We start from the raw sequence: 22,006 nt of genomic DNA on the forward strand, positions 1-22,006 counted from the left end.
GAGCATAAACTTTGTTCAGTCCTGTAAGTCTGGAAAGTCATTGACTATAGGTCTAGGTATAGACTCTGTATCTAAGGCCTAACTTAGCTAAATTATAGCTTTTCACCTGGTTAGCTTCAGGTGGCAAATTCTGGCCACTAAAATTCTCACTGATTATCTACAGAAGTCCTAGTAGAAGGCAGCATGGTACAATCTTTGTGGAAGGAGATCCTTACTAATAGATCTTGGAATTATAGGAGGGAGTATGTGATGCTCCATATCATTTCTACTTTGATGAATTGTCATGGAGGTCAGGTGACCCTGTGCCTCAAAGACTATGCCAATCAAGTTAAAGCTCCAGCAGGTGCTACAAAGCTGGAAAGACTTTGACTATAGGACTGGTGATGGACTATATGTCATTAATCCCAGGACCTAGTAAGTTCTGAGAGGATCATAGATTTGCTGTTGTTTGTCCTTCGTTCTCGAAGAGGACAAGTGACATCAGGATGAAGAGGTTTACCTACAATTCCCAGAAAAACTTTAAAACTTTTAGATTCTGTGTAGACTCACTTATCTCTCTTTGACAAAAAGAACCTGGCTTCGTTTTGTTTACCGGTGCCAGCAAACCCTCAAAGTTTTAGAAACTGCCTTGTTTCCCTTTGAAAGCAAACTTCCCCTTCCAGCTCCCTTCATTATCTATTCTCATTGTCTGTTCAAATCACTCAGACATTCCAAACGAAATTCTCACCTGGACCCTTTTCCAAATGGTCCACCTCCCCCATTAACTGGTTTTCCCATTGTTTTGCCTTCCTGGCCATTCCCACCCTTAATCCTAGCTAGGCCAGTGTTCCGTTCACCCCAGCTTGCTGGCCACCCCCATCCAGATCTCCCTAGACCCCTCCTCCCCTCACCCCAAACTTCTTGGCCACTCCTTGGACCCCTCCTCCTGTCGCTCCAAACTGGATGGCCCCTCCCTCACCTTCCCCCCATTCTGATGGTGAGCTGTTCTCAAGCTTAGAAGCCGAGACCCCTCATGCCCGCCCATCCTAAGGGCATCACCTGGCCTGACCACCCTAGCCCCAGCCCTCACTCAGACTCTGAGCTTTCTAGACTGCCTCACGCTCGTCCTTGCGAGCGTCACCTGACCACCTTGAACCCTATTTAGATCACTGATGTTTGGGCTCCTTTGGAGTCTGGCCTTTATGCTTATCTTTAATAAACTTTTTCTCTGGCTGGAAGAAGATCTGAGTTGAATTCATTCAGGCAGATCTGCGCCGTGATTTGGGCTTTTTCCCATGATCTTGGGGTGCCTCTGTGCATCTAAGAGCACCCCAAACCCCCCCCCCTTCAAGGAGTGTGATGTCTTGACTTGCAAGTGAATTGGATTTAAGTAAAGCAGAGCTGTGCAAAGTCATCAGCCTCACTCCCTCCTCCAGAGTCATCAGAGTCCAATGGCAAGACATAGGTCAAGATGACTGGTGATGGCCCTGAATTCAGTGGGCCTTTTTAAGCTAAGGTCTTTCCCAGCTCTCAGTTTCATCACAGATTTAGAGGTTGAAGGGACCTCAGAGGATATAGAGTCTAATTCTCTCATTTTACAGATGTAGAAACTTAAATCTCAGAGAAGTTGCCCAGGGTCACATAGGAAATATTAGAGGTGTGGTATAAACCCAGGTCTTCCTGACTCCAAATCCAGGGCTCTATCCACTAACCATGCTGTTTCTTCACCAGGGGGCAAATCACCAGGTGATGAATTTTTTTGGCTAAAGCAACTCATTAAACCATTTTAAGACATAGTTACATGAGTTTCAAATTTAATCTGCATCAGTAGAGGAAGCATATGCACCAATTAAATAATGGATCTTTGAAATATGTGTATTATGATACACATAATACACTGTAGACCCACTAGACCACAGATTCTATGAAGGCCAGGATGGTCTCCTACCTAAACTTTGCATCTCCCTTAATACCTAACAGCATTCTGTGAATAGTACATGCTTATGGTTTTTTGTTAAATTGTTTTGTTGAATTAAATAGTATTATGTAATTTTATTCTAAACTTTGAAGTCAGATAATGAGGAAGCATTTATTAAGCACCTACTTTATGTCAGACACTATGCTAAGTGCTGAGGTTACAGAGACATTAAAAAATAGTCCCTGTTCTCAAGGAGTTTACAATTCGATGGGAGGAGACATCAAGCAAACAACTATGTAAAAACAAGCTATGGACAGGATAAATCAGAGACAACCTCTGTTAACATTAAGGAGGTTAACATTAAGGGATATTGGGAACGACTTTTTGTAGAAAGTGGGATTACAGCTGTAACTTGAAGGAAGTCAGGGAAGTTAGGAGGTAGAGATGAGGAGGCATAGGGGATAGCCAGTGAAAGTACACAGAGATGGGAAATGGAGCTGTGTGAGGAATAGCAAGGAGGCCAGAGTCACTGGATCATAGAGTTCCTGGAGGGGAGTAAGTATAAGAAGACTGGAAGGATTAAGAAGAGATCATATTATTAAGGCTTTTAAAAGCCAAACAGATCTTTATAGTTGATCACAGAGATAATAAAGAACTGCTAGAGATTATTGAATAGGGGAATAACATGGTCAGATCTGCTCTTTAGGAAGATCACTTTGATGGCTGAGTGGAAGATCACTTGCAGGGGGGAGAGAATTGAGGACCAGAGGTCAGCTAGAAGCTCAGCCAGTAAAGAGGTGAAGAGGACCTGCACTAGAATGGGGGCTCTGAGTGGAAAGAAGGGCATATACATATATGAAGAGATGTTTTGAAGGTAGAATAAACAGGACTGGACAATAGATTGGATATTGAGGTTGTGACAGAGAGAGTGAAGAGTTGACGAAGACCCCAAGGTTGCAAGCCTAGGTATCTTGGATATGATAATACCCTTGATGGTAATAGGAACATTAGGACATTTGAACTTGGATCTGTATAAGCAGTATTCTATCTTCCTGCCTGTCTCCCTAGCTTTTTTCCAATTCTTTTCTAGGTCAAAGTAGAAGAATCAGTCCCTCTGAGTTTAATACCATGTCTGCAACATTGTAGGTGTTTAATAAATGCTTGTTGGCTGACTATTGTATAAAAAAAAATCAAGATGTAGCCTAACAGTTCAGTATCAATGGATAAGCCATTTTTATGACTTTGAGAATGTGACTAGTGGATGCTTACCAAATGTAAATAAGTCCATTTCCTAGTTAATGCTAGTGTATACCTATGGAGATTGATATGAATGATTTAGAAATGAAGCATTCAGCCATACTCTTGCCTTCTGGCACCTCTACTGGCAGTAACAGAGCTGAGGTATATAGAAAATCTTTTAGCCTTTATGGAAAATTGTTCTTTTCCTAGATACAACTATACTTCTTTCCATAAACTGAAGAATTGTTTTTGAATGATAGTGCATTCGAATTGTATTAGCATGCAGCAGAACTTTATGGCCAAAGTACTGAAGCAGTTGAACTGTAGTGTTTCCTTACTCCACTAATACAAATGAGCCATTCAATAATCTTCTAATTGAACAGAGTAAATTTCATATTCCTTTAATGTGATTACAATTAACAAATGTATTAACTGTCTATTTATGTATAGACACTTGAAGAAATAAGATGATAAATGACACCATCCCTGCTCTCATAAAGTTTTCAGTTTAGTTGGGGCATTTAACATATATACAAAGGATTACAGTGTAAAATGGTTCCTGGTAAATGTATGAGAAAAGTGTAAACAAATTGCTCTGGACATTTGATGAGGGAAATCTGCAGGCTTCATGAAACCTTAAAAGGATTCATATAGCAAGATGACATTTGAGGTAGGCATTAAAGGATGATGTGGATTAGAAGAGGAGGGTATGATGCGGAGGGTGAGGAGGGTATGAGGGCATTGCAGGCATAGAACAAAGGTACAGAGGTGGGAAAACATGGGAGGTGGGTTGTATTGTAACTTATTGCATTAATGATAATAATATACTGCACTTCATAATTTACAAAGAACCCTGGGCAAGCATTTAACCTCTCTTGGCTTCAGTTTTCTTATTTATAAAATAATAACTTACAGTTTTATGTGCTTCTAAAGATTAAGTTAGAGTATGTCATTCCCCAGCTTAATAGTCTCCAGTGACTCCCTACTCCATTTAGGATAAAATACAAACTTCTCAGCGTGGAATTTAAAGCCTTGCGCTGTCTGGCTTCAACCTACCTTTCCAGGCTAATTTCACTTTATTCCACTCCCCTCTTTCAGAACTCTACATTCTAGCCAAATAGTCTTCCATTTTCCCTCAAATTAGTCACTCTGCCTCCTGCCTTAGTGACTTTGTGCACAGGCTGGCCTTCGTTCCTTGAATGTCCTTCCTCCTAATCTCTACTTCCTGAAATCCCTCCCTTCATTCTAGAATCATCTCCAGTCAGCTAATGGAAAGCCTTTCTTGATGCCTTTGATCCTTAGTGCTCTCTTGTCTTCAAATTGTCATGAATATATTGTTCTGTTTACATATTGTATCTGCCCAATAGACAGTAAGCTCCTTAATGGCAGACACTGTTTCTTGTTCCATCTTTGCACCTTAGTACCTAGTATAGTACTTTGCACACCATAGAGACTTAGGAAGAACTTTGAAATGGATTGTGTGACATGGGAGATGCTGGCAACGGACCGTTCAGCATGGCGTGCTAGCATCAAAGAAGGCAAGCACACTCTCTAAGCGAAGCAGAATTGCAGTAGCTCAAAAGAAACATGAAAGGCATAAATTTAGAGATATCCCCACCCCAAATGTTCACATGCCCTATTTGTGCCCAACCTGTGGTAGAGCATTCTGAGCTTGTATTGGTCTGATCGGCCACAGTTGGACACAATGTAACTTGACCCCAACATAGTGATGTCATTTTAGTCCTCTTAGAGCACAAAAGGCAACAACCAACCAACCAAAAGGGACTTAATAAATGCTTATTGGATTGAATTGGATCACATAGAGTATTTTAAAGGTTTACAAAGTACTTTTTTTTCTCAACACTCTTGTGAGATACATAGTGTGTCATTATTATACTGATTTTAAATATGAGGAATGAATTACATTAGGTGAACTCTTAAATTTACCTTCCAATTCTAAAATCCTTGAGGCAGTTAGGTGGTGAAATGGGTAGAGCACAGGGTCTGAAGTCAAGAAGACCTGAATTCATATCTGGTCTCAGACACTCTAGCTCTGTGATCCTGGGAAAGTCATTTAACCTGTGTTTGCTTCAGTTTCCTCATCTGTAAAATGGGGATATTAGCATCTACCTCTCAGGGTTGTTGGGAGGATCAAATGAGATAATAATTTTAAAGCCCTTGCACATAGTAAGCATTATATAAATGTTAGCTCTAATGTACATGTTTAGAATACATTGTTATAGAAAATCCACTTTATATTTAACAGTCACTCAAGCATTTTTTTGAATGCCAGGCACTACACTGTGAGCTGGTGATATAAACAAAGGTAAAACCAAACCAAACCAAACCCTATAGTTTCTGCCCTCAAAGAGTACACATTGTAATAAATATTCAAGATCTATACTGAAAAGGAGGAAGGTAATCTTAAAGCAACAGTCACTAGTCTGGGGTGGAGATTGGAAGGGCTTCTTCAGAAAATGGAATTTGAACGGTGTCTTGAAGGAAGCATGGGAAACTTACAAGTAGAGATAAAGGGGAAGAACATTACAAATATAATAGAGTAATCCTATGCAAAGGCATGGAGATAGGAAATGAAGTGTCTCCTGGAAGGAACTTTTAAGTAGGCTGGTATAGCTGAATGATAGCATGAGTGGAGGAGGGTAATTTGTGTAAGATGAGGGGAAAGGTAGGAAAGGGTTATGTTAGAAAGAGTTTTACATGCTAAAGGAGTTTCTTTTTGATCTTGGAGGTAATAGGTAGCCACTGGAATTCAATGAGAGGGAGAGAAAAGGGGGAATATATTAGAGATATTATGAAGGTAGAAACCATAAGATTTGGCAAAATACTGGATATGTGGGGTGAGGAAGAAAAAGAAATCAAGGATGATCCTGAGGGTTACTTAGAGGATAGTGGTGCCCCTGATAGTAATAGGGAGATAATAGTACTTTTTAAAGACATTACTGAGCATACATAGATTTGAAAAATGATTTCTGTCTTGAGAGTGTTAATGCTCTTAATATTTTTAGGATCTCTTTTATTTGTACTTGTTTGGAATGGATTTACTTATTTCCCTATTTCTGCCTTTATTATATCATTTAAAATGTTTTCATATACTCCTTAGGTAAGTCAATATTGACTGAGTAGGATTTATTCTCTCCACCTCCCACCTTTTTAAAAAAAAGAAATTCTTATCTTTCCCTCCTTCCTGTTTGCCCTTCACCCTCCCTTTTCCCCACAATCAGCTCTCTTACCAGACTTAACCTATTTCCATTATCAGTCTCCTTTCCCACATTGTACTTCCTTTTCCACAGATGCCAAGTAATGAGCTATTACTCTACCAGATTTTATCATTACATACTTGAATATTGGGTGTACAAGTTTCTTTAATTCTTACATATTTAAATTATTTATGAATTAGATAATTGCCAAAAGCCTTTCTTTATATTTTCTCAATCACTTGGAACTTATCCAGAGTGAATACCAATTATAGAAACTAGAACACTCAATTTCTTCCATGTTTTATCGGATACATTTTAGTTCTTGTATGCATTTTCATTTGTATTACTATAATGTGTCACTTTTTATATTTTGAGACTTTGAATAAAATTTATAAAAAAATTTTCATTTTTTATTTTGATGGATCCATGATTTCATTGGTGTGGAAACTCCCTCTACCAATCTAGATAGCAGCTATTCCATACCTCATTTCGCATAAGAACAATTTTTATGCATAAATTTCCATAAATTCTACACAGGGGATCTACCTAATGACTTGTTGGTATTACTCAGATTCTTTTAATATTTTGAGGGATACTGATATAACACTTGGGTTATCTGTCAACCTGGTGTTTCTTATTCTCAGTACCTGACTAGTCTGCCTTTTTCCTGGTCTTATATTTCCTTAATTATGTCTTTTATTCCATTCCTGTTATGCAAGCAGAGCATCATAGTTAACATATTAGAGCTTACCTAAACTTATCCTGTGTCTTGCACTCTAAGTCACCCGCATTTTGAACTCTCCCAAGATTTCAGTTATTTCAGTTATTAATAATATCTCATAAAAGAGATGGGTTTTTGCTTTAGCAAGCAGTTTGGGAATATTGAAATTACTGTAAATATTCCCAAATGCATCCTATCTTGATTTTATCTACTTACTCAAGTCTAAACCCAGTTCATTGTCCAGTTGTAGTGATTGTTTAAGTTTTGTGTGTTGTGTATATGTGTATATAAGTAAATAGATATGTGAATATGTGTGTGTTCAGATGCAAATGAAATAACTTAATGGTCTACTTGTATAACTAACTACATTTCATAATCTGGGTGGGCAATGTATTTTTTTTTAAACATTTCATTTTTGTAGTAGATACAGTTAAATTTCTTTTGACTTACTGTGAATTTAACTGAGGTTTTTAGTATTCTATATAATTAGTATGATGTTATTTATCATGTCATGGCATTTGGAGCTTATCATTAATAGGGAAGGCTTCCTTAACCATTATAATTATGAAATAAACAAAGCTGTAGGAAAGAGAGGCCTTGTGTAATATAGTGATGCACTTGATGGGATTTACACTTATTAACAAAGACCTATAGAAGGGGCTGAGCTTGGAAAATAATTTGAAGGCATAAGGGTCCAGATGGTCTGTGTAGTGCTGAGGACTATAAGTAAGCATGCCTTGTCTCCTTAGTTCTATGCTGCACTCATTAAGTAGGCTATTAAATAGGCTTTTCTTAGCTATCTTCAGCTATTTTAGCAGCCACAAAATCAATTAACTGCCATCCTTATTATTATTCTGATTCAGAAGTTTATCATCCACTTCAGTTATTGTTAGTATTTCTGCCTTAATGGACTTTTTGGTTAATAAATAATTTAGCTTTTTACTGGAAATACAAGTTAATCGAACTTTAGTTGGTAGTCTCAGTTCTAAGGCTTAGATAAAAGCTATTTTCTTGGCATAATATACCTCTATGTTACTTGACAGATAGATGTCAGAAAAATACAAGTAAAAAGGTCGAGAAGGTGAGAAGCTTACTGCTGTTTCTGCCAAAAAGATGCACTATCTCCTTAAAGAGGCTTGTATGTGTCACCACTTAAAAGATGAGTTCACTTCCAATCTATAGCTCTTAAGAAATATTATAACTTCTCTTTTTTGAAGTAGGACTTTGCATGTTGGGAAGAGTCTGCTGATTTATGAGAGTTACATTGACTTGTAAATCAGGGGAAATAAGTACAGAATTGATGATTAAAGTTTATGGACTATTAGAATATGTACTACTCAAAATATGTTGGGAAGCAAGAAATCCAATGTTTTATACTTTCAGTTTAAAATTATAAAGTTATATTGATTGAAATACTTTTTTCTCTTAAGTGGAAGCTAAAATGTGAAACTTCTGGCAACCTGTCCTTTTCTAATGCATTCAGCACTTTTCTTTGTGTACCAAGTGACATTTTCTCATAGAATTTCTATAAAATGTTGTCACTCATTTTCTGGAGACTCAGGTATTTCTCTCTTTGTAGCTTCAGGGGCATTGTCAAAATTAACACATGGACTGAAAGATGAATCACTGGCTTACATTTACCATTGCCAGAATCATTACTTTTGTCCAATTGGATTTGAAGCAACACCAATTAAAGCTAATAAAGCATACAGGTAAGCATTATCAATGGGAATTCTTCAATGGTGCTAATTTTTTCTTCTGCAGAAAGCTATCTGTATTTTGATTTGGTTCCACAGCAACTTTGAGGGTGGCTTCAGGTTTTGCTAGGCACTCAAAACAGTGGCAAGTGTGTCTTTTCTTGACACATTGGTTGCTATTTAATGTTTACAAATGTTTTCTATTTTCTTTTGTTTGTTCTTAATTGGAGCAAAATCTTAATTGGAAAGAATAATCTTGAAAGGAATCTTTGGGAAACTTAAAGACAAAAGTGCCTCAGGCATGACTCAGGAGCTGCCCCCAAAGAGTTTGTCAGCAAAGAAAAATTAGGCATCTCAGTCCTAGTTCTTATGTTTAAACTGTGTAGAAATGGATTCTTTATAATAGGTTGGAGTAATGTGCTGGTATAGTTAAAAGTACCAGGGAAACATTATCCTCTGGATATTGGTTGAGGATGGAGAGGGCAAATATTATTGATAATTAAGGAATCCTCTGGGAATAGCATCTATCTGAATAAATTCATCTTGGGTACAGAAGGAATAATCTGAATTTTTGAGGGAACTTGGTAATGACTGGAAATGAATAGCAAATAGGTCCTGGATGTGGCTAGGGAAGAACCATTCAAGTGGCCTGATTAGATAGGAATAACGTTTCTTGGGAAACACATATAAGCTGTTAATATATAAGCCAGAGCCACACATGTCTTTCATTATAAAAATATTCTCCTGAGGATTACAGAATCTCTTCTCAAGAAAAGCAGTCAGTCACGGTCCATTTTTCCTCAATGGGAAGTATCTGACAAAAGTGAGGTAGGGAAGAAATCCATATCCTAGAACAAATCTCTTTCTTGCCTATTTTTCCTTTAGTAGGAAGTTTCTGGCAATGAAGTTTGTTTTTGGAAGGCATCCTCATCATTAATAGAAATATTGATATGGGGTTTCTGTTGTTTCAATGATATCTTATAATTTTACTTTATTTCAGAGAACTCCAATCATTGTGAAATGTGCACTCCCCCCTTTTATTTTAACACCTTGCTATTAAGGGTTAATTGCTTCCATTGCATTTTTTTGAAACTTGCAGTAGTCTTCAGTAAATGATCTACAAAGAAGAATATGACCTTTTCTTTTCTTCTAGAGTCTGAGAGTTGGTATACATCAATTCTCCTAGTCCCAGTCATTGGGAAAATGAGATGGGACTAAATATTATGCCCCATTTTTCTAATGGTTGTCATAAATTTTACAAAGCCTAAATTCTTATAGCTTTCCCAGCTTTTAGTGCTTACTGTAGTAGTTTATATTTTTCCATTGGAACCAAATTATCATCTTGTTCTACTTAACTCAGAAATCTTAAGGAAACTGAAGACCTTCATTTTGATTAAGGCATTGGTGCATGTTGTGACCTGAGTATATTCTGAATGTTTTTTGTATTTAGCAGGAATCATTTGTTACAGCAAGAAGTAGAATACTGGATCTTAATTGGAGAGCCAAGTAGAAAACATCCTACCATTCACTGTAAAAAGTAAGTTAAGGTGCTGTTGAATTACATTTAATTCTTTATCTGGACTTGCCTACAACTAAAGGAAAATATATAGTTTTTGTGCATTAGCCTGATATGTCACTATCATTATGTGGATGTACCATGCATTATTTTTTTTAGAAAACTTAATTATTGACCTAGAATTTTAGATAAAAAACCCCCACCACTACTTTTAATTATATATTGTAATGGTAAAAGAATAATTTGAAAAATGAAGTATTGACATGATAAATCTCATTCAATTCAACCAATATTTTTGGAGTCATTTTGGTACAGTTTAAAGAATGCTGGAACTGGAGTCAGGGAACATGGATTTGAATCCTGTCTTTGCCACTCACTTATTTAGCGACCTTGGACATTTCACTTAACTGCTCTGTGCCTCAGTTTCTTCAGATGTAAAATGATGAGGTTGGACTAGATGACTACTAAATCTGTGATCTTATATTTAGTAAATATCTGCTAAAGACACTTGGATAAAAGGGCAAAAGTGAAATCATTCTGCTATCAGGGAGTTTATATTCTAATAACCATTAACACTATAGCAATTTGCCTAGATGAAAAAATTCATTAAAATTTTACTCTAGTGCTTTAGAAAAGAAAACAACCAAGCTCCTAAATTTTCTTCTTGACTCTAGATGGGCAGACATTGTTGTTGACCTTAACACTCAAAATCCAGAATACCTCGATATTCGACACCTAGAAAGGGGACTACAGTATAGAAAAACAAAGAAGGTAAGATAAGATTCTACCTGAAGATGCACTTCCCAGCTCACTAAAAAGTACCACTATGCTAAAATACTTTGAGATTGTGCCTTTTCTTCCCCTTGTCCTTTAAACTACTGCCTACAAAAAATAGAGGTAATTAGAGCAAGTGAGAAAGAAATGCAGAATGTATGTGAAGAATTAAATGGGATACAAAGGGTTCCTTCTTATTTTAGATGAGGGGGTAGAGGGAGAGACCAGAATATGGATGTATCATCGCTGAGGGCACTGTACTGTTCAATGAAAGGAGTGGGGTTGAGAAGTGCTTTGGACCTTTGGTCATTTGAAGAAAGGCAAGCAGTAGGAAGAGAGACAAGAAAACGTAGGTGGAATCTGGGAAGGGCATTATACTTTTGAGGCAGGTGGGAGGAAAGAAAGGCGAATTGTAAGGGGACTTTAGGACTTCAGTCAGTCAGCAAGCATTTATTAAGTGCCCATGTGCTAGGCACTATGACCACACAGTGAAGCACTGTATACCCTTAGGGGGCCTAAGTAATATACTAGAGTTAGTGTTGGACTTAGAAAAAGGAAGGCCTAAGTTAAAATCCTGCCTTAGACACTCATGAGCTGTGTGATCTTCGAAATTACTTAACCTTTCTGTGCTTCAGTTTCCTCAACTATCTAATGAGGATAATAATAACACCTATCTCCCAGGTATCTCAGGATCAAACGAGATAACATATGTAAAACACTATAACATGCTATTATTATTATTATACTTTATTAAAAGAGACATATACTTTGCACGTATAATTTTTCTCAGTCAACAAAATAAGGCCCAAAGCATTCAATGCCCTATTATATTATTAACTATATCAAATTTTGTATTATCCTTTGTTTTTTTTTTATCTTACCTCATCTATTGACAGGCAGAATTATGTAGTTAATAGAGTTGGCCTTGGCAACAGGAAAATCTGTGTTCAAGTTCTGTCTTTGCCACATACTAGCTATGAGACTCAGTGAGAAAACTTAATCTCAGTGCTCCAGACAAATTTCTAAAACCCCAAGTTGCTGATCATCATTCCACATTGGGAGTTCCCTACACAGATGTAATCACAAGTCTAGATACCCCTCTTCCCTCAAAAAAAAAAAATCTTATCTTCACAACTAGAATGTGAGTTCCCTGAGGGTTGGGACTGAATGTGTTTAAACTGAATTTTGTTTGGAGCTCTTAGCATAGGAACTTGTATATTAGGTGCTCAATGCCTATTTGTTGAATTGAATATTTGTCTTTTAGGTAGGGGGGAATCTACATTGCATCATAGCCTTTCAGAGACTTAATTGGCAAAGATTTGGCCTTTGGAACTTCCCATTTGGAAATAGCCGACAAGAAACACAACCTCCAGCGCATACACTTGCCAAATCTGAGAGTGAAGACAACATCTCTAAGAAGCATCATGGGCGTCTGGGCCGATCTTTGAGTGCTAGTTTTCATCAGGAGTCAGCATGGAAAAAGATGTCCAGTATTAATGAAAGAAGAAATAGTGCCTATTTGGGTTATAGTGATTATGATGGAAATGATTAAATGGATAGGTACTGCACAGTTGTGTATGAAAAATAGGACATGCAGTAGTAGGGAGTTTTACTGAGCTTATGTTATGTATGAATAGATCCCATCGTGTGGGAAAAACACAGTCTTGTAGTTTCTCAGTACCTAAGCTTGTATATGATTGTGATGGGTAATCTCAGATGTGTGAACAGATAAGCACAGAGTATTGATCTTGTAAAATTAAAGAAAATAAGCAATCAAAATTAGAAAGCAATTTCTTTTTAAAAACCAAACTCAAACTGTGATTACTTTCTAAACATGTTGAAGATTAAGGTATGTTTAACAGAATCAAGATATGAACTACTTAACCAAGCATGAAACTTTAAAATAACTTTTCTCAGATGAACATTGAAGATTATTCTGCATTTAAGATTAAAATGTAAGTCTTCATCATCCCTTTTAAAAAGGGTAGCTGATAGAGCTACCAATTACTAATTTCAGCTAAGGTATATAATGATAATCAAGTCTCATCTGAAATTGTCCAGTGTGCTTTGGTAGCTCTCTATACAATTATCAGTATCACTACCACTACACTTGACTTTTTGCTTGTTGACCTTTATCAGAAATCTCAAACATCTTGGAACTGAGTGCACCATCTATTGGTTGTAGGTAATATAGTCCATTGACTCAATATACTCTTGCTTTTTTTGACCTGGTAAATTTCTGTAAAACATAGATTAGAAATCTGGGTCCTATTTGTAATCCGTGGAGCTTTTAGATTTTTAAATTTAATTTGGGGGAGGGATGGGTTAGGTGTCTGGACCTTCAAACTACTACATAGTGATATGGAATGGGATCTCCTAGGACCTTATGCCTCCACTATAGGGTGGAGGCATAAGTTAGTATAAACATTAAGGAATATTTAAGCCACTGAGTACAACCACGCTGATGCTTTAATTGTCTGTCTGATTCAGTCTTACTGTAAGATTCATGAATCTACTGCTGAATCCCTAAATCCTATCCACATTATCAGTTGATACATAAAGCAAGTGTTAAAGACAAAAAAAAACAAAACCTGAGGGGTGCATTTCACATGCTAGAACTCTATACTCTCACTGGGGAAATTCTGAACCCTACTCTCACTGCTGCCAATTTGTGAATTATAGAAGCCGGGGTTTTCTTGCTCTTCTTTCTTTTCAAGGGTCTTTTGGGGGTATTCAAACAAATACCTTCATTATTGCAAAGTAGTGAGACTTTGGCAGTTCCTCTGAAATATACCTCTAGTAAAAGGTGGTTCCTAGTTTATTTTTTTTAATTCCATATTGATTATCCACTTGTGTAATCTACTAATGAGAACATGGTAATAGGATGCTCTTTTTTTTTTTCATAAAAGGAACACTAAACCTATGTTTAAATAAAAGGGGTTAGGATTTGTAGGTTGCTGATTTTGTTAACTAAGACTGGAACTTTTAGAAAATTTGTTCTTTAAATAAAGTTTTTTTAAAACTTTTAGTCATGTGAATATTTGTGAATCTGGGCATTTATCATTCAATAACCCTGAAGTTTAGTTTAGTAGACAGTGAACTGCCTGAGTGGAGAAGACCTGGGTTCAAGTCCAGCTACTGATGCATATGGGTTGGGTAATATTGGGCAAATAATTTAACCTCTCAGTGGCCCAGGCAGATTTCTAAGACCCTAAGATTCACAACATTTGCAGATTTATAACAGCAGGAGTTTACTCATTTAGGAATTCCCTACACAGATGAAATCACAGATCTGAGCCAAAATAACAACAACAATAATAATTTTGCTCAACTATTTCTGTCTGCCTAACTACTTCTGACTAAAGAGCTGAAGTTCTTTTATGGTGGCACTGAAGAGGTTAGGGGTAGAGGTTTGGGGTACTGAGACCCCGAGAATGCCACGGCAGAGTTGTCTGGAATGAATTCACATGCTCCAGCCTTCTTTCAGTCAAGAGACAGTTAATTATAATGCCAACAGAAGTGGGCAAAATTCCCTTTTGGGGAACTTGCAACCTAATAGGGGTAAATCTAGAACTTACATAGAAAAGGGACATGGGAAAGGAATGTCAGGGATGCTAATTAGGTAATCTAAGGGTCCAGGTGTCTTTGGGAGCTGTGGATGGCAAAGTGTAGGGAGTATACCAGATGTTGAGGGAGAAAAGAGAGTTTTTTGTTTAGCTGCCCTCTAGAGGCATGGACCTTGGGCAAGTACCAGAGACAAGATCCTTAGGCAGGCAACCTGTCTCTGTCCTGATAAGGGCATTCCAGAGTGAGGCTTGCAACAAGGGAAAATATTCTCACAAGGGTTGAGGGGGGTGGGGAAACATGGTCTTAGGGCTTTTTGGGGTCCAAGTCCCACCACCTCATCAGCACTACGAGGGAAACTAAAGGCCACATGATAGGCTAAACATATTATTTATCTGGCTTTTATCTATTGTTAATTGTGTTCTAGGGGACATTATTTAATATGTGGTGTATATCTAGGAGGGTAGCTAGGTGATGGCAGTGGATAGGGTGTCAGGTCTGGAGTCAGGAAGACTCATCTTCCTGAGTTCAAATCTGACCTCAGACAATATCTGTGTGACCCTGGGCAAGTCACTTAACCCCGTTTGCCTCAGTTTCCTCATCTGTAAAATGAGCTAGAGAAGGAAATGGCAAACCACTCCGGTATCTTTGTCAAGAAAATCTCAAATGGGATCACAAAGAGTCGGACACAACTGAAACAATTGAACAACAACAACAACAACAGAAAATATCTAGGAACATATTAATATGTGGCATAACTAATAGCATTTCGATAGAACTTGATAAAAGGGAATGATTGTTAAAAAGCACAATGCATTATTTCAATTGAGCAAAAGCAGGAAAAAAGAAAAAAGTTAAAATAGAGAAACTGTGAGACTAAAGAGTAATTATAGATTACACTGGTAAAGTACCTCATGGTTAAAATGTGCCTTTCACATTTTCATTCAATCATTTCTATGCTATAAGAGAGTACAGTCTAATGCCTGGCACATAGTTGGCACTTAATAAATGTATGATTGCAAGGACTATTGTTCCCATCTTACAGACGAGAAATTGTGATTTTGTAATGATCATGTAGCTAATAAACAAACAAACAAATACAGAAGTAAAAACCCAGGGCTTAAACCTATACTCCTGCTCTTTCCACGATCCTATGTTGCTTTTTAGAGTAGGGGATCACCCAGGTGAGGATGTTCAAATTGCTACTGATTCTTACCTATTAATTCATCCTGTCCAATTTTTGAAATTACTTTAAAATAAGTTTTATTAATGCCATTTTTATTTCTATGTAACAGTCATTTCTGGAAAGGTCTCCCCCTACCCACTTCCAAATCGTACCCACCCTTGTAACAGACAAAAAAATGAAGCAAAAACACCCAATACAGTGACTGCATCTGAAGTAAGCTGTACCCCCACTTCTCTGTGGTGAGGAGCGATGCTTCATTGTCTATTCTTATGGACCATCATTGATTTTTCAATTTTACAGTTATTTCCTTTTAGTGCTATTTCAATTTATATTATTTTAGTCACTGTGCATACTGTTCTTTTGGTTCTGATTATTTCTGTACTGATATAAATTTTCCCTCATTTTACAAAATTTCTTATTCATTTTTACTACATAATGATGTTTCCTTATATTCATCTACGTGTACATTCATATACATTTCTTCCATTCCCCAATTGATGGGCACCCATTTTGTTTCTAGTTCTTTGCTACCACAGAGTAATGTCATGTATATTTTGGAATATGTGTCCTGGATCATAGGCTGTGTGACGCTGGGCAAGTCATTTACTTTCTCAGTGCTTTGGGCAAATCTCTAAGACTCTATGGTCCAAAGAATGTGCCAAGTCGCACTGGGAGTTTACTTACCTGGGAGCTGTCTGTACCAATAAATCACAGGTCCAACCCCTATTCCTAGAATCATAGATTTAGAGCTAGAAGGGACTTTAGAAGCCATCTTTCCAGTCCTTTCATTTTACAGGAAACTGAAGGGAAGGGAAGCAAGGATTTCTATAGTGCTTACCATGTGCCAGGCACTGTGCTAAGTGATTTTTTTTTTTTTTTTTAACAAATATCATCTCATTTTCAAGATTTCAGAGTTGAAGTGACTCATCTAATGTCTTATAGCTAATAGGTGGCAGGGGTGAGATTTGAACCTAGGTATTTTAATTCCAAATCCAAAACAATTTCCACCATGCCATGGACAATTGTTTCTGTCCTTTGCCTTCTTATATGGTCACTAGATGTATTGGCGTGCCAAACAGTATGAACAGTTTAGTCTCTTTTCTTGCCTAATACCAAACATTTAGAATGACTGTAACAATCCAATAGTTCCAACAACAGTACATTAGTATACCTGTCATCCCACATATTCTGGGGGAACCTTCTGAGCAATGTGCAAAAAAAAAAAGAAAAGCCATTTCTTTCCAAATAAACTACATGTTCTCTAAGTTATTTGTTCTTAGGGGAAAAAAAGAACACGTCATAATGAAGAAATGTTTTGAGTCTAGGAAGTATTGTAGTTCTTGAAGACCTTGGTTAATTGTTCTGTTCTTTTGTACAGATTTTTGAGCAAAATTCTCAGTTCCACCATATTCTGTACTTGTTCTCTTTTCCATTGTTAGGTTTTGGGAGATTTCTTTATGATTGGACCTTACCAGATTAGTCATAAAACTTCAAAAAATATCTTCTCAAAAACATACCTGTGTAGCAGTCCTGAGATTTATCAGAAGATTTAGTTCCCATTTAATGAATCTCAACCAGCCTACAATTTTCATTCATTCATTTAAAAAAATTGTAGAGCAAGGCACTGAGTCATACAAAGATATATAAGACAAGGTTCTACACTTAATAAGCATTCAATCCACTGGAATAGATAGGACCACACTTAGCAGCAGAAAGAGGACTGAATTTGAAATCAAAGGACTGGAGTTCAAGTCTCAATTGCCATTTATAATGTGACCTTGAGTAAGTCACTTACCTTCCCTAGATCTTGATTTCCCCATCTGTTAAGTGACTGGGTTGTTTGTACTAAACTATCTCGTCAGCTTGTTACTTCTTTCTCAAAATCTATGACATTATCTCTTTGGGCCACAATCTCCTCATCTGCAAATGAATAGAACTAGGGTGATTAATACTTAGGGTCCATTAACCATAATAAAAGGCAGCATGTGATGAATACTGAAAAATGCTACAAAGTACTAAGAACTGAAGAGAGTGATTATTTTCAGCCTCAGTAATCAGAGAATGCTTCCTGGAGGAGGTTATACTTGCCCTCAGGTAAGACAATAAGTAGAGCTGGGATTGAGGAGTAGAGGCCATTCCAAATGTAGGGATGGCTTGAACAAATGCTCAGAGTTACTAGTTGTGCTCCAGGAAGCAAGCAACTAGTATGGTGTACATCACTGGTGTTAAACTCAAACAGAAATGGTCACTAAACTGCATATAAAGATCCCTGTGGGCTGCATATTGACTTAGAAAACCACATATTAGCATTATCTATATTCTATTCAATAGAAGTATTGAATATTATTCTTTTATATTAATTATAATCATACAAGTATACATTAATATATATGAATAGAACTATTCAATAGAATGCACTGCATTTTTATTTTGTTAAATATTTCTCAATTACATTTACAATTACAATGTTTAATTACAATTACACTTAATCTGGTTTGGGATGCGTTCAGAAGTATCTTAGACTCTTCTTTGTTACCCCTGGTGCACATAACTAAATAGGGTTCTTATAGGGAAGTAGTGGGTGATAAGGCTGGAAAGATGAGTTGGAGCCAGTTTGTTTCAGACTGACTTTTGAATGTAATGCGATGTCTTATTTTTCTTAACATTTTCCTCAGCACGAACCACAGCATACTAGGTGCTCTGAGTAGAATCTATAGATGTTCATTTATTACAAATCATAGTGAATCATCAAGTATATAACATCTAGTATATATAACATTTGAATCTTGAATTTGTCAAGTATAGTTTGGCAATTGGGAGGTATTTTTTTTTGAGTTGTTTTTTATTTAAAGTTACAAAAAATATTAAATCAAACAGACCCAAGCCCATGTCATCATCAGACTCCTTGGATTCTTTTTTTTGTTTTCTCTTTCTTCTTCTCCTTAGCTGGGGCAGCTGTGCAGGAGATGCCGCTCCAGCAGGGGCAGCACCACCACCTGCTGGGGCAGGTCCACCAACTCCTACATGGCAGATGAGACTTGAGATATTGACACTGGACAGGGCCTTTTCAAATAATTCAGGCCACAATGGTTCAACATTTATACCTGCTGCTTTAATGAGGGCATTGATTTTATCCTCTGTGACTGTAACCTCATCGTTGAGAAGGATGAGGGCCGAGTAGATCCAAGTGAGCTCAGAGAAGGCCATTTCAGCAGAAGGATGAGAAGAGACTTGTTTGTAGTGGTGCTAGTCACCTGATGAAGTGGGGGTTCACTCTAACTCACTCTTAGCTTCGGAGGAAGAACCAAGCACTTTACAGGTAACTGAAGAGCCAACTGGGAGGTATTTATTCGATTTACTCCAAGAGACTCCTGAAATAAAAGGGCAGGAACTTACATTTTCTACAATTCACAAATAGGTAACAATGAGAACGGAGGTTTTTGAGTAGACAGGTGACATGAGGGATCTTTTAAGAATATTCTAACACTGTGATGCAAGATAGTTTAGAGGCTAGCTAGTTAGGAGGCCACAACTAAGTTCAATAGCATGCAGTCGAATTCTGTACTTTTACCACAGAAAGTGATGATTACATAAATAGGAGTTACCAGAAACATTTCTTATGCTGTATTATTCTTTGGTGAGGCAATTGGGGTTAAGTGACTTTCCCAGAGTGAGTGTTATGTGTCTGAGGCCAGATTTGAGCTCAGGTCCTCCTGACTCTAGGGCCAGTACTCTATCCACTGTACCACCTAGCTGCCCTGATACTATATTATTCTTCAAAGAGTATCCTTTAAGATCAGTTCAACAAAGCACTACTACTTTGCACCATACACCATACACCAGGGTTTATCAATAGCTTTCATTATGCTGTGAAGTGGAAAGAACCATAGATTTGGAGTAGAGAATTTAGGCTCAAATCCTGATGGCCACTTTTATTACTTAAGTGACCTTGAGTCATAATAATTGAGTCACATAATTTGAAATTGAGTCTGTTTCTTCAAGTCAAAAGTGTATTTTTAATATGTTGTTTTCAAACATTTAATATACTTAGTTTTATTAGTGGAACATGCTAAGGCTAGAAGTTATAGATAAAATGCAGTTCTTATTAGAAGTTCTTATAGCTATGAAATTGAAAGTTTCCACAAATATTTCTCATGACTCATTATTTCAAGTTTTTATAAGTTACTTTAAAAAATGAAGTAGTTAATTTTTTGCTACTCTAAATAGGAAAAAAATAGAGGCAATTGTAGTGTAGTTCATAGAAATGGCCTTCAAGTCAAGATCAATTGGGAACCTGGGTTCCATCTTGACTATGATATTGGCTGTTTGACCTTGGGAAACTCACTTAACCTCATCACTTTACTCATTACTCTAGACAACTAATATTATAAATTGTAGAGTAAATGCTGACATGCATTGGTGGTGGGAGTTACCTCAAATTTCCCTACATAAATCCAATCATTCATCTAATCTCAATCCCTAGACAAAGAGCAAAGAAAAAAGATCATTTTTACAAGAGGAAAGCTTTGAATCAAATATACTAGTTGTCTTGTTGCAATAAACCAAAGAACCAAATATATAATTATGTTGAAAAAACTGATTTTATCTATTCCTAGAATAAATAGGTTCACTCATGTTAAATACATGATCTTCTCTAGGATCTTAATTTAGATTAATTAGCACTTTTTGGGGCAGTTATAGATAGCTGTAGAATTCATAAGACTTAATATTTTGATAAACGAAAGTATCACTTGTTTAATAATCAAAATCTCCCTGATATGGTATAGTACTCAAAAGTGTTTTGGCTTAATCCAGGATTCCATAATTGAAAAATCTACCATATTTGAAAGACTGAAGGTGATTAGAGCAACGGAGAATATACTGGATTTTGAATCAAAAGATGGGTTTGAATACTGACTGCCACCTACTGTGTGATGGAGTTAAGTTACTTAACCTTGCTGGGATTTGTAAGATGAAAAGTTTTGACTAGATGAACAGTAAGTTTCCAGGTTTAAATCTATGTATGAATATAACCCAGCCCCAAAGCATATTGGTAAGAGACTCTCTCTTCATTGGTGGTGTAAACCCAGGCAGACTTTCTCTTTAGAGAATTGAGACTTTCTTTCCCTTAAAGGTGAAGATGCCCAGAGAATAAAAAGGCCAGTTCTTGAGAACTAAATCCCCCTTTTCCCTAAAGGAAAACAAAACAAATCACAACCGGGTGCTTGTGCTTGTACTTGGACCCCAATTTCTCCCTACCTCAGAAACACTGTCTCTGACAACCACTCCCCAGCCCAAGGACACTGCGTAACAGTTATTCATGCCTGGGCCCCACCCAGCACGACCCTTATCTTTCTCTCTGGTGCAGCTATACACACAAAGCTAGGTGAGAGAGTGCTGGGCTGCTCAGGCCCCGGCCCTCAGATCACGTCTCTGGAAGCCTTCCAATTTCTTATAAGTTCCTGTCTTGTGAGAAAGCTTTCCCTTGTTGCAGAGGATTCTCTCATCAAGACAGAGGGAGAGGGGTGCCTTGCCCAGCCCAAGGAGTTTTGTCCTTGGCCAGCCCAAGGACTCTTCCTCCTGCCAGACTCCAAAGATCCATACCTCTGCTGTCTCCCTCCCTGTCCGGTATACTCCCTGGACTTTCTCATCCATAGCTCCCAGACACCTGGAACTTTAGATTACCTCATCAGTGTCCCTGGCATTCCTTTCCCATGCCCTTTTCCATATAAACCCTAGCTCTATCCTCAGTCTCTTGCAGGTTCCTTAAGAATCCTTACCCGCTGAAAAGCGGAACAATAAGTCTTTGCCACCTTGACTTAAAGAACGCTTGAGTCTGTGAATTCATTCCAGACGACTCTGTCCTGTACACCAGTCTTTGAGGGGTCTCAACCTCTCAGACTGCAACACGGCCACCAACACCACTGGCACCCCCACCACCAGCACCAGCACCAGCACCACCACCACCACCAGACAATGCCTGTGAAATTAAAAAAGCATTTTTATTAAGCAGAGAAGAAAAAAACATTTACATGGGAACTGTCCTGCCTATGCTGATCAGAAAACAAGTAATGGATGGAGAGAATTTATATACCTTTTAAACAAAGGAAGGTTAAGAAATTTGGGGGGAAAGGTGGGTTTAGAAAGGAATGATCAGTGAGTCCTATCCCTGAAGGGAGGGGGGAGTGAAGGGA

At 37.4% G+C, this 22,006-nt stretch overlaps 1 protein-coding gene across 2 annotated transcripts in view; it reads left to right on the forward strand.

Annotated features, from left to right (window-relative positions):
- Positions 1 to 14,036, forward strand: part of LOC114046197 (basic immunoglobulin-like variable motif-containing protein) — a 42,002-nt gene extending 27,966 nt beyond the window's left edge. The window contains exons 7-10 of one of the 2 annotated variants that reach the window (XM_027866442.1): positions 8,655 to 8,787; positions 10,223 to 10,309; positions 10,963 to 11,059; positions 12,327 to 14,036. In XM_027866442.1, coding sequence (XP_027722243.1) covers positions 8,655 to 8,787; positions 10,223 to 10,309; positions 10,963 to 11,059; positions 12,327 to 12,614 — 605 coding nt within the window. In that variant the 3' untranslated portion in view covers positions 12,615 to 14,036. The remainder of the gene's footprint in view (positions 1 to 8,654; positions 8,788 to 10,222; positions 10,310 to 10,962; positions 11,060 to 12,326) is intronic. The other variant, XM_027866443.1, reaches the window with a different exon arrangement.
- Positions 14,037 to 22,006: the final 7,970 nt, after the last annotated feature.

The sequence above is a fragment of the Vombatus ursinus genome, unplaced genomic scaffold (assembly GCF_900497805.2).
Source record: "Vombatus ursinus unplaced genomic scaffold, bare-nosed wombat genome assembly UNPS02014781.1, whole genome shotgun sequence".
In the NCBI taxonomy this organism is placed as follows: domain Eukaryota; kingdom Metazoa; phylum Chordata; class Mammalia; order Diprotodontia; family Vombatidae; genus Vombatus; species Vombatus ursinus.